The 13,059-nt window shown below is 34.1% G+C and overlaps 2 protein-coding genes across 4 annotated transcripts in view; both read right to left on the bottom strand.

Annotated features, from left to right (window-relative positions):
* Nucleotides 1-271: 271 nt before the first annotated feature.
* On the bottom strand, nucleotides 272-3,718 carry LOC111498893 (fasciclin-like arabinogalactan protein 17). The gene is made up of 3 exons (XM_023150250.1): nucleotides 2,307-3,718; nucleotides 1,122-1,227; nucleotides 272-609 (listed from the first exon to the last, which is right to left on the bottom strand). The coding sequence occupies exons 1-2, from the start codon at nucleotides 3,631-3,633 to the stop codon at nucleotides 1,154-1,156; spliced, it is 1,401 nt and encodes a 466-aa protein (XP_023006018.1). The 5' UTR covers nucleotides 3,634-3,718; the 3' UTR covers nucleotides 272-609; nucleotides 1,122-1,153.
* Nucleotides 3,719-8,708: 4,990 nt separating this feature from the next.
* The window catches only part of LOC111472697 (E3 ubiquitin-protein ligase RHF2A-like), a 6,355-nt gene continuing 2,004 nt past the window's right edge, over nucleotides 8,709-13,059 (bottom strand). For 2 of the 3 annotated variants that reach the window (XM_023118325.1, XM_023118316.1), the window contains exons 4-8: nucleotides 10,285-10,347; nucleotides 10,089-10,197; nucleotides 9,620-10,002; nucleotides 9,389-9,553; nucleotides 8,709-9,288 (exon numbers count right to left, since the gene is read on the bottom strand). In XM_023118325.1, coding sequence (XP_022974093.1) covers nucleotides 8,976-9,288; nucleotides 9,389-9,553; nucleotides 9,620-10,002; nucleotides 10,089-10,197; nucleotides 10,285-10,347 — 1,033 coding nt within the window. In that variant the 3' untranslated portion in view covers nucleotides 8,709-8,975. The remainder of the gene's footprint in view (nucleotides 9,289-9,388; nucleotides 9,554-9,619; nucleotides 10,003-10,088; nucleotides 10,198-10,284; nucleotides 10,348-13,059) is intronic. The other variant, XM_023118332.1, reaches the window with a different exon arrangement.

A 13,059-nucleotide genomic window follows, 5' to 3' on the forward strand; every position in this document is an offset into this window, starting at 1 on the left:
TTTTTTTTTTTTTTTTTTTAATGTTTAGACACCCATTGGTGATTTCTAATTCCAAACAACATCATCAGACCAACTTGTTCATACCTCAACTAAATCGATCAACAAACATTTAACATTTAACAGTACTACTAATATGACATGAAACATGTAGATTTTTAAACCATGGGTCAAAATGACAAACAATAAAGTTTAAAAAAGAAACATGCAGATTAAGGTCATGATTATATAAGGGAGAAATGATGATAAAACATTGAAGAAATGAGAACAGAAGAGGGGAAAAATACTACTTTATTGTATTGCACAAATTGCTGCTTTGAATTTATTATTGAATGGGGGGAGTATATTCAGAACAAGACACTCCTCCTCCACCCCTTCCACCTTACTCATCACCATAACATCTAAATTATTAAAACAAAAAATGTAAGAAAAAAAAAAGAAAAATACAGTTATGTACTAAATAGTATGGTTGATTCAAATTCACAGTGATTTTTCTTTTCTTTACTCACAAACTCACATGAACAAAAAAAAAAAAAGAGGATGAAGGCCATCCTCCCAAGTCCTTCCATTAAAGGATGGAGGGCTACATCTTCATGTAGGACACTTCAGCATCTGAATCAACAAACATAAATATCTGTATTAATGAATCTGTTTTCCACCTCTTCCATTCACTCTCAACTCTCACTCAACTAAAGTAAAAACTGCTTTAGTGTTCTTCGATAGGATAGAATTTCTTTGTTTCTACGTCGAGTTCAACAATAAGTAGGATAGAAGACTTGGACCTTCTTAGTTCTTAGTCTATATCTTAATCAGTTCGAACTATATTCAAATTGGTGAGTGGTTTAATAACTCAAATTCATATATATTCATTCAGATCTCTTTCTAACATGTATTTAGCTTATCAATATTTCTAACATGTCTTTACTTATCAATATTTCTAACATTTCTAACATGTCATTAAAATTTTGAAATTGTTTTGAAAATAGCGTCCAACATAACGGGGAAATGGATAGTATGCAAGCATGATTGTTAGAAAGTATCATCAAACCGACCAAAACAAGAAGTTCTACGCATACTTGCAGATAAATTATGAGAATGAAAGAAATGAATAAACGAAAAGAAACCTGTCTCTTCGAGAATCGTCGGCGAAAACTGTTCATTGACAAGTTGTGAAATGAGAATCCTGGCCAAAGGCTCCTAGCATCCGACAAGCCACTTCAAGCAATTTCCCTGCCATTGTAATAACAAAAGAAATTTTTTAATTCTATTCACAGCATCTGAAATTCAACACTTCTAAATTCTTTAATTCTCGATTGTTTTGTTTGGTTATAAACATCGTATGAAAAAACAGATGTGTGTCATGTCAAGAAGCTCAATGATTTGTTGAAAATCAATCACAATGAATCAAATGAATCTTTATACAAAATTCATTGAATGTTTATAGATCAAAATAAATAAGAACAGTTAGGTAAAGAGGAATATATGAAGGGTAGCTAATGGGGAAAGCACAGGAGCTCTTTCTCTCTACCACAGCTGCTGTTTCAATGGTTTTCTCTTCAAAAGGGTCCCATTTCTTAAAACCCCATAAGATATTCCGAGTTCACCAACCAAATTATTTATTTTGTTTGTTCCTCATACTTCACTTTTTTCCTGTTCATTTCTTACCTTTTCAGTTTCTAAGAGGAAGACTACTCTTAATTATTTTTCTACTCATTTGGGATTTTGATAACTCAACAGCCACACCATTGATAATTCTAATCATGTTCAATCCAATTTGCATCAAGACAAACAAAACCCACATGCATAGTTGTAAAGAAAATCCAATGATCAATACTAAACAGAAGATCCAAGTGATAGTTTATGGCCACAAGGTCTTAAAGTCAAGCTACTTCTTCCTCTTCCCTTCAAGAAACCCTAACTAAGATTTTACTTCGAATTTTTGTTTCCATCAGATTATACAGATTCCAAGCAACACCATTGAAGAAACTCAGTCACTTTCTTTAGAAGTAAACTTCAACCAGAAAATCAGTTTCAGAATAGGGCCATTTCAACGCATCAACTTTGCCACCAAATCCCCACATCCCAAGCAATTGCTTCCACTTTTAGTTATTTATTATTATTATTTTTTATCTATCAGGAAAATCCCTAATCAATCCGCCGTTGAAGACGGCCACCGGAACTAGACAACTAGACCTAAAAACCGGCGTGAAAACCGACGCTACACTAACAAATCAAAGTCGAACAGAGCAATTGATTCATGGAAATTGAATTGTAAAACGAAACGATGCTGAAATTTAACTGTCATGTACCTCTCCTTGGCTTGGCAACTACTTTCACGTGTTGAACTGTTTTTGCCGACAATTTCGCCTCCGTCTCCTCCGGCGGAAATAGAACCCCGTCGATCCCCTGCACTGAGATACGGCCGTCGGTGTAAATGTCAGGGTCGAACAAATACGCTGAGCCATCTCCCTGACCGAACTTGACCGAACCGTCGGCCTCTTGCGCAACTACCTTATGCGGCAGTCTCAAGGTGTCGTATCGGACTTTTCCAAATCGGCGAACGGCATTGTACATACTCTCTTCCGTCTGATACTCCGGAATCAAATGGTAGTACATGATTTGCTCCGGTGCTCCAGGCTCGCTCAGTTGGTCTGTAGTAAGTTTCGCCATCGCTTCGTCGTTCGGCGCCAAAACGGTTAATACATAGCCTTCTGAAACTAACCTCCCCATTTCCATGGCTAAGGACGTTAGATTCACTAATATGTCCGCCATTTCGTTGTAACCACCGTAGTGAAGAAGAGTGTGAATGAAATCTTTTACTTGGCGTTCCCCGTTGAAGTGGTGGTGAGGTCCGCCAGGTCCAGGCGCCGGAGCCGGAGCCAACGACGGTCCTGGAGCCATTGCGTCGTAGATTGGGAGTGCCGGGGGAGACCCCGGCTCGGCCGGTGGAGCCGGTTTCTTCAAGCGGTGAGTCCTCGGATCGACTTCCGGCGCTCCTTCCGGTTTCACAGCAGTTATAGCCAGGAGATTACGTCGGCGGTTGAAATCATCTTGTACAGACTGAGGAATGAGAAGCCGTTCGATCCCGTGGATGACACCGTCGGGCCGAGTAATGGCGTCGGGTTGAATGACCTTGGCAAGATCGACGGTTCGTTCACCCGTGCGGTGGCTCGTCAATCGGAGGACATGATTTGACAGCGTCTGATGGCGAGTCGTCTCATTGTGAGTCGGCCACTCGCCCAATCCAATCCGAGTCGGAATGACATGAAACGTCAACAGCGTCTGAAGCGACTTCAAATTACGCGGCTCGAGAAGAAACCGCTTGAACTCGGGGTCAAGATCGCGCTCCAGAGCTTCGTTTCGCGGCGCGAAAATGGTGAGATTATGATTTCCAACAGCATCTTCAAGAATCTGCAACAGAAGAGCCTTCTCGATTAGCTCTGCAAGCTCCGTGTAATGCGAGTCCAGTAGAGCGACGAGGACCGAGTTGGAGTTAATCTGGCCGGAGGAATTAGAGGAAGTAGACGACAACCGAGGCTTCGAATATTCCGGCGCGGCAGAGGAAATGTGAAAGGAAAGAAGGAGAGAAGAGACGATGAAGGAGAGCTTGACGGCAGCGGAGACAGCGGAATCCATGGCGGCCGGCAAAGAAAAATGGAAAAGCTTCCTTCCAGAGCGCGAATGTACAGCCACTGTTTTAGCTCGTGAGAGCAATTCTTTTACAAAGCCTTTTTCTTTTATTATTTATTTATTTCCAAACCTTCTTTTATAAATTTAATGATTATTTATATATTAAAAAGAAATATTCAAGTTTAAATTTCAACTTATATTTTTTAAAATTACCTTACACATTCTTGTTAATTACAATTTACCTAACATTATATTTTAATTAATATTAAATAATAAAAAATAGGTGCAAAGTCACGAGTCATTTTCATAATAAATTACAACAAACCAATGGTTACATCACTTAATTAATTTCAATTAAATTATCAATTTAGTCTCTACTAATTAACTTCAGACCCGTTTTATTAAACTAAATAAAATTTACTAATTATTTTTTACTTTGAATATGGTAAAATTATATTCATTATAAGTATTTATTGGGAAAGAGAAAGAATTTTTTTTTGGTTTAGTGAAATTATTTATTAGCTAATATATTTTAGTGGAATTATTTATTTCATAATAATAATTTTAATGATATAAAATGTTAATGAAAATTTATAATTCAAACTTAATTAATTAATTAATTTTGACGGAATAAATATAAAAAAAAAAAAAAACAAAGAGTGTGTGTCGGGAAACGTGGTGGAGGAATAAACTGGTGGAGTGGCCAAAGGAAATGTCGGCAATGGGCAAATATTTTAGTACACGTGTCAGAATTTTATTGGAAAAAGCAAATGGTAAAGGGTAGAATTGGGAGTAGGTGATCATTCACGCTTCGGACAGCTCAGATTGGGGCGCGCTTTTTTTTCCTCATTTGACCATAACATTATTTTTATTTTAAAAATATTCGTACTCTTAAATTTTTATTCATATATATATATATATATATATTTTTTATCGAATCAATATTTTTATATATTATAAAAATAATTTATAAAATATATATAAAAAAAATTAATCAAGACATCACTAAATATCTCAACGTTGTGTAGTATAGTTAGCTGTCTTTCATATGAGATCGCACATCGATTAGAGGGAATGGAAACATCTATCTAGAATAGAAATTTTAAAACCGTGAGACAGATGACAATACGTAATGGGCTAAAGTAGACAATATCTGTTAGCGGTGGATTTGGGCTATTACATTTCACAATATTGAAGTATTTGAAGAATTATAATTTGTAGATACGGCTCGAACTCGTTGGCTCTATTCAAAAGCTATCTGATCGAAACAATTAATAAAAATAAAGAAACCGAGCAAGCTAAATAATAGTGAGAGAAGTCGTCTAGAAGAATTGATCGCTAAAGCAAAAGGTCAAGTAAAAGTTGATGCATGAGTTGTACCAAATCTTAGTTGAAATTAATACTCGCTTAAGGACACGCATCATTTTGTTAGGTACGTTACATTATTAGAAGAGTTAAACTTTATAGGGAGCTTGCTGACATCTAATCCCACTTCGAGCGGTACTCTCCTATATTTCGCTTCTCTTTTATTTATATAGTGATCAGTTTAAGGGTGTTCGTGAACTAGTTTCGGTCGCGTTGGAGCATTTTTTTAGACTCAACCCAATTATTCGAATTTATAATTTTTCAACGCAAAAGAATTATTCTTAAATAACGAACATAACCCAATTTAAAAAAAATTAGGTTAGATTGGTTCGGCTTGTTTGTTCGGACTAACATTAAAAAAAATAGAATGTTAGTTCGTAAAACATCTATTTATTTATTTTTTTTAATGGTAATTCAATTTAAAAATTACTTTACAAATAGTTTTTTTTTTCTTTAAATGTTTTTAAGAGAGGTTGAAAAATAAATAATAAAAACATAATTATGAAATTAAATAAAAAAAAATGTGTATATATAATTGTATCAAATGTATTTTTAAAATTAACAATAAATTCGAATTGGTTCGGGTCATCCCAATCTACTTTAACGGAACCCAACCCAACTCAAATAAGTTTATAATTCAACACACGGTACATGTTAGATTGATTGATTGGGTTTTCGAGTAATCGAATTTTTTGAACACCTTAGATCAGCCTGATCGAACTTGACCAAAAACTACTCAGTCGCTTCTCAAATACCTCCTGAATTAGTAAGGTTTAGTCTTTCCAATGCCTACTTTCTTACAGTCCTTACTTGCATTCTGAGCCGAACAAGTTTTCATCAACTCTTTTACTATTTTTTCTTTAGAATACGCACGCACGGTGTTCGATGTAATGCACTTGTCCTACCTCGATCTTTTATGCATGACAAATTGTCATAACTAAAAAAACCTAGTGTGTTCATTTCAACTTTTATCTTTCGAAACAAACATTAGCCCATCTGATTTTTATACGCTACAAAGCTATTTGAATTATAAATCGTAGTTTTGATTGTTCTAATATCACGTAGACATATAATATAAAGTAATCGATTGAAGAAATTTAGAAGCAAAGTTAGAAGCATGAAAATAACATTCAATCTCTCCTTACCTAAGAATTTGACTTGAAACAAACACACATAAATATTAAATGATGCCTTCAATAGAAAAATTTCAAATAAATAAATAAAATTATTCTAATTTAAACACTTTTTAAAAACATTTTTAAAATGCTTTAAATAATAAATCTATTGATAAAAAATAGATCCATTTTTAAGTGTCTACAAAAAAAAAAAAAAAAAAAAAAAAAAAAAAAAAAAAAAAAAAAAAAAAAAAAAAAAAAAAAAAAAAAAAAAAAAAAAAAAAAAAAAAAAAAAAAAAAAAAAAAAAAAAAAAAAAAAAAAAAAAAAAAAAAAAAAAAAAAAAAAAAAAAAAAAAATCTTTTAATTAATTCAACTTGTAAAAGATATTTTTATTTATTAACATCTATTTAAAAAATAATTCTGATAATCTAAAACTACTAAAGATTTTTTTATAAATTAATTTTATTTAGAAAAAAATAAAAATATATTCCAAATACATTAGAAATTAAATTAGCTTGTCAAACTTTAAATAAAGCATTTGAGAGAATATTATATTAATATTAAAGTTTGGTGAAATAATAATTTTAATATTTATTAAGATTTTTCTTTAAAAATATTTAATTGCTAATTGGCAATGTGTGAAAATTTAGTTGGTCGATTTTTGTCGGTGGCTCTCCTCTCTGGAATCTCATTGGTAGTTGACTCTACCAACCAGTAGGAAATGACTAAAATGCCCCTAAACAAAGATGAAGATAGTCATTAATGTGAGGGCATATTTGACCCATTGAAAGTATCAAAGATATGATAAATAAGTGTTGCAACTTTGATGCCTAATTAAATGAATGCTTTTTGTTTTGGTTTCTATCAATCATTGAAGTATTGATCAAATTTGGGTTTTGTCTTGTTCGAATTGAGGACTCAATTATCCAAAAGTGAAATATACAATTTAACTAAATTTGAATTGTTATTGTTCACAATTAGTTTAGTAATCTAACGATGATTTGACATGTTCGTCGAGTAAATATTGTTTATTTTGGTGTAACGTGACAAAGAAATGAAAGTAATAACTGGATTGATATGATCCAGTGTTGACAAAAAGAAAATAGGAAACTGCATATGATCCCGTCTTTGATAAGTTCAATCCAAATATTAGTTTGCTCAAATTTACAAGTCTCACAAATGTCATTGTAATGTGAAGGGATGATTCTCAATGCTATGAGGCGATTTGACATATGTTATTTCATTTCAATAACACCAAACAAATAAATCGAAAGTGATATTGGTCATGAAACAAACTACTTGACAAGTTCAACCCAAATATTAGTTTGCTCAAATTTACTAAATCGTTTCTCACAAATGTCATTGCTATGTGGGGCCGATTCTCATAACTGTCATTACTATGTGGGGCTTACATTTAGTGTTAAAAATCGAGTCATTGTAGTTGAGGAAGCCAAAGTTAAAGCCAAAGTTAAGCAGGTGAAACTCAAAGTTGTTATTTTGGTCTAAAAGTATTTTAATTGAAACGTATATATTTGTTTATATACTTAAAAACTTTTTTAAAACAAATAAAAATTGCTCAACTTAATGAGATTAATAGACTTTTTAAGTTTATATTAATGTCAAAAATAAAATGATAAATAAAAGTACCAAAGTGTCCCTGGCCATATTCCAAAAAATTCCATCTGTCAATAAAAAAATAAAAACAATGATGATAAGTTTTTGTCGTGGGCATCAAAGGAAGGTAAAGTAAGAGGCAATGGTGAAATAAAAACAATTGTCAACTGTTACATTAACTAACACACCACTAGTTGACTTGAACATGTCAACCAATTCTCCCCCACGACACTATTTTTTTAATCGACTGGTTACTGCACAAAGAGAATAAATGGAAAGAAAAAATATCCACAGAAAAACCAAGACTTATGTTTATAACAATATTGATACTCTTCAAAATAAAACACGACATTTAAATAATCATCCTGTAACAGTAAAATAATCGACGTTATCATGATAACGTCGAGAAGAAGGGATATCAACTCGAGTATTGCTGTAGATAAAGCTCAGTGAACCAAGGTCATCAAAATTACTTGCATGAAGAGACAAAATAAAATGCCATCAATCAGCCACCTAATGAATGATTCAAGTCTGGTAAAAGTCCCACTAATTAGTGGAAAACTCTGGAAGAATCTTCTCTTTAAGAAAAAAGCATTATTGAATCTCCTATTTAATGATAGAACGAGAGGAACTCAAAAACTCTTTCTTCTAGAAGGAAATATACGAGAAATACCCAGAAACACGTCTAGAAAAGTTTCTTTCTATTTACCTTTAAGCTCACCCCCTATATTGAACCTAATCCCACGTCAGTTGAAGAGGAGAATGAAGCATTTCTTATAAAAATGTAGAAACCTCTCCCAAGTAGATGCGTTTTAAAACCTTGAGAGGAAGCTCAAAGAAGACAATATCTCGATGCGTTTTAAAAGCTTAGACTATTACATGACACCTGTCGTTCATACTTCCAACGACCAATTGGAACAAAATCAAATCCCTAAGACTCATCTCCAATATGGACTTAGACATGGCGACTATGACCGTGTCAATTGACAAGTAAATAAGCTATTTACTAGTTATAAATGATACACGGACTAATATTTAAATTGACTCTTAACAAATTATAAAACAAACTTAAGCTCAGTCATTTTTGTGAATATTTCGAAGTTCCCCTTTCTTTTTTCTTTTTTTTTTTTCCATTTTTTTTAACACATCAGTCTACAACAGGCTATTTCTTGTAGTATGGAAGAAGGAAACAATCAATTGCAGTATTCACCTCTTATAAGATGGCCTTTGAGTGAAGCCAATTCTGAGAATGTTCAACTTGAACTGGATTCTGCAGGGCATGAACCTTCTTTATTTGAGACGCTCAAAGGATTGTTTCCTTCATTCTTTGGTGTCCGTCTATCATTTGATTCCGAAACCGGGTTGTTATCCCCTACATTACTGGACTCGGGACTGCTACTTTTTCTAGCATCTCTTGTTTCAAGATGTTCCATCATGCGCGATACCGTTGCTATTCCAACATTAACCTCTCTTCTAACCTCAGAGCCAATATCTGACATTGAAGTATTGCGAGAGAACAATTTCTCCTTCCAGCCTCTTGTGCTCTTTGCGATTGAATCTTTGTATCTGAAAAGAAAAGGATAATGGAGGTGCTAAAGTCATGAAAGAACAAAGTAATCAGAAATTACACTAGGAAAAATAAAAGCCATTAAGAGATATTACAAACCTCATTGACATTGCATTAAATCGAGACTTGAGTGAATCCGAGAGTGATTGCAATTCTGATGATGGTCCGGCTCTATCTTGACTACTTGACACTGGTTGACTGGTGGATCTCCTAAGAATGGTGTGGGACAATAATATTAATACATGACCAATAAATTCCATGTAGCTGCATGCGACGACACATTTCAATTAAATCAGCACCATCTCTATAAATCCAATGAATAATGAATACCTATCGCTAGAAGGAGATCCAAGTTGACTGGCAGAACGTGAACTGTATTGAGGTGCTGATGGAGAAGACTGATCAGTTTGCACGGGAGATGCTGAAGCATTGAGTTGTGGAGACTCTTCCCCAACAGGTTGAGGTGGTGATACAGTAGCTACCATGATTCTTGAGGCTGCTTCACCTTCCTGATTGTCACGAGGAAGTGGAGAGGTCGATGAAGAATTAGGAGGGGAAGAAAACACCAACAATTGGGGACGGCCATGAATTCCTGACCGATGTCTGTGGCCTTCCCTTCTAGCACTATGGCGAGCTTGTCCCATGGCAGCTGCAGCAGCTAGGTGTTGGAGTATACGCTCTTCAAGGTCAGCATCACCAGCACCAGCTGGCAGCTGCATTGAGAAAAAATGTTCCCCAACTTAGATTTTGGTGTCCATGATTTAATGACTTTAGGGTAAATATCATATTGGATACATACATGCTGTAACTCAAAGTCACCAAAAGTGGGATGGCGAAATATTGTTGAGTTTCTAACTGGATTAAGTCTAAAACTTCTCTCTTGTTCTACTGCTTCGAGCAACTCCTGACTGCAGAACAACCTCACATAAACAACCTTCATCTGCTTTCAAATTTAAATGAAAAAGTGATGATACAAAAATGGAATCAGTATAAACCTGGTTGGATCCTTCAGACTAATAGGTTGCCAACACATGGGGCATTGGGAGCTTCTCTGACACCTATTAAAAGATGGGACAAAAATAAACATGCTTGAACCAATCAAATTTAAATTCCAGTCATAACCTCAAACTTCATTTTAATGCAGAAAATAATGCACAACTTCGGCAGAGCTGGGAGTATTGATCATGTTGTGGAGTATCTGGCTAAAGAGAGGTACTTGAGAAATTTCAGAATAATTTGCTTGATGAAGACGGGATTTCAATTTCTTTGCAGATTAATGTCACGTTTCTGGTCTAGGGCTTTTCAATTCAAAATGTCTTCCCATTTTTTATTCACTGTGAAGCTTTATATAATTTCCAACCTTCTTAAAAATAATAATAATATGTTTTACATTTCTACTTAAAACAATAACCGCCTGAATTCTAGTCCAAGAAATTTGAAATTTGAACCTTGCCTAAAAAAACTATCATACAATAGAACTGAAAGAAAACCACTCCCAACTGAGCCCTACCACCATAAAGCATCATGGCAAAAAATGAAAGAAATATATAAACAACACAAACCCCTCAATCTAACAATAACAAAATATATGATTCATAGGATCAGAATCACAACACAAGCAGCCTAACAAGCAGATAACGAACTATCTAGGCCAACTTATTGTTGGTTAATAATCTAAGTAACTAGACAGCACGGTATTCTGAATGGAACCATGTTTAAATGATTTTTTATTTAATGATGATTCGTTCACTCAATCAAAGCCCAAACCAATCTATTTTGTTTCACTTCAATATATGACCAAGACCAGATTTAAAAAAAGAACAATACAGGGGTGCTCTTCTGGATCTTGTACTAAGTAATAATTCCTTCATGAGAAAACTGCCAAAGAAAGCACCAACTTTTTTAAAGAAAAACCGTCAGAGGAAGAAGCATAAAGTACCACCCAAAATAGAAGCCTCCCGCAAATCAGTTAATAGATATTTGGTTATAAAAGACCCATATTATCACACTTCCAAAGTAGATCTTCTCTATTTTAGGCCAAGGACACAAAAATAGGACTTCCTTGTTAGAAGACTTGAGGTTGCAAACAGTTTAATAAGATTGAGTCATTGACTCATGGTTGAAATCAGAGAATTTTTTTCCAAAAAGATAAGTCAAAAAATGGCTGAGAATCCAGTGATCCTTAGCCTTTTCCAATGATAGAGCTTACAGAACAGGGTAGCAAACAACTATGGCTCATATTCAAGTCTAGGAAACGATCTTGCAATGGATACTACCCACAAATTTCTTTTCTTTGTCAGAAGATAATCTCTCCTTTGAGATTCAATATGTTGAAATCACATATATTAGAGATCAATTGCAATCCGAACTTGTAAGAAGTGATACGCAACAAGCTCCTATGCAGAAAAAATGCAAACGCACATCAAAGAAATAGATGAGCATTCAAATAAAAAATTTAGGCATCTTCAAAAAATATTTGAAAAACTCACAACTTAACATTGAAAGGCATATAAATATTTGCTATACAGGTCTGCTAAGATATTTTGCACTTAATTTCCAAATATGATCACATCAAAAGAAGTGTTGGTTTCAGAAGATAAGATGGAATGTCAAGATAAGCTTCAAAGAATCAGAGGTTGGGATTTTACAGGAATGATCATCAGGAAGGCTGTCTTGCCTTGAAGTCCATATCTGTTAGCAGCTTTTGAAAATCATATTTTTTGCAATTTGCAGTTATATTTTATAAAATTCAATTTTTTATCAATGTATAACATTAGTTAGGAGAATGAAAAAGCAATAAAAACAAGTGTTCATGTATGGTTTAATCCTCACATGAATACATCACTTTTCTACCCAAAATCCTCTAGACACACAGTGTTTACCGTGTCAAGTTTTTAATATTCCAAGCAGGCAATGCTGGGCATGGGTTAAAACAACATCACTTGGTTAAGTCCAAGAATCTGTAAACAAAATCCAACTCTTGAAGTTAGCTTTCATCCTCACCATTTTCTTCAACCATCCAAGGAAAACGCCCACATGGCAAGAGGTCTGCTGACCTTTTTCTCTCTTATCTCAACATTCTGGAGATGATATTAGAAACTCAGCACATCATACCACGAAATAAAAGGAACATCCAAATTCCCACCACCTTTACCACTATAAGCTATCACCTAGATGTTAAACACATGCGATACTAACAATGAGGGTAGTAAGTCATATTGCTTACCAGCTTCCATCCCCACCAGTACATCATAGATTGGTAGTCTGGACACTAGCCAATAGAAGAATTGTCATAGCAACAGACCCAGATACTTTATTAAGTCTTACACCCCTGAAGTACCTAGCATGATCTTTCAAATTTGGATTCATTTCTAGCACTGAGAAATCAACCGTCTCACAATTCAAATATGTAAGATTCTACTTATATGATGATCTACTAACCCTATCAAAGTATTAGAACTTCCCTATAATTTTATTTTTCTTTTTGGAGCAAAAAGGAAATAAGATACTTTTCATTGGCTGATGCAAATTATAAAAAAAGGGAAATGACCCCCGGTGGTTACAAATTGGTGCATCAATTGAACTTAATTGACGAAACTGTACAAATACAAAAAGAAGCCACAGTTGAGGCAGGTATCTGGTAGTCTTCCAAACATTCACTGTCTACGTAATCAAATCAATAGTAAGACAAGATGATCACGAGCAGATCTGATATCTCAAACAGATATTGCAAAAAAAAAAAAAAAAAAAAAAAAAAAAAAAAAAAAAAA

Source organism: Cucurbita maxima, unplaced genomic scaffold, assembly GCF_002738345.1.
Source record: "Cucurbita maxima cultivar Rimu unplaced genomic scaffold, Cmax_1.0 Cma_Scf00002, whole genome shotgun sequence".
Lineage (NCBI taxonomy): Eukaryota > Viridiplantae > Streptophyta > Magnoliopsida > Cucurbitales > Cucurbitaceae > Cucurbita > Cucurbita maxima.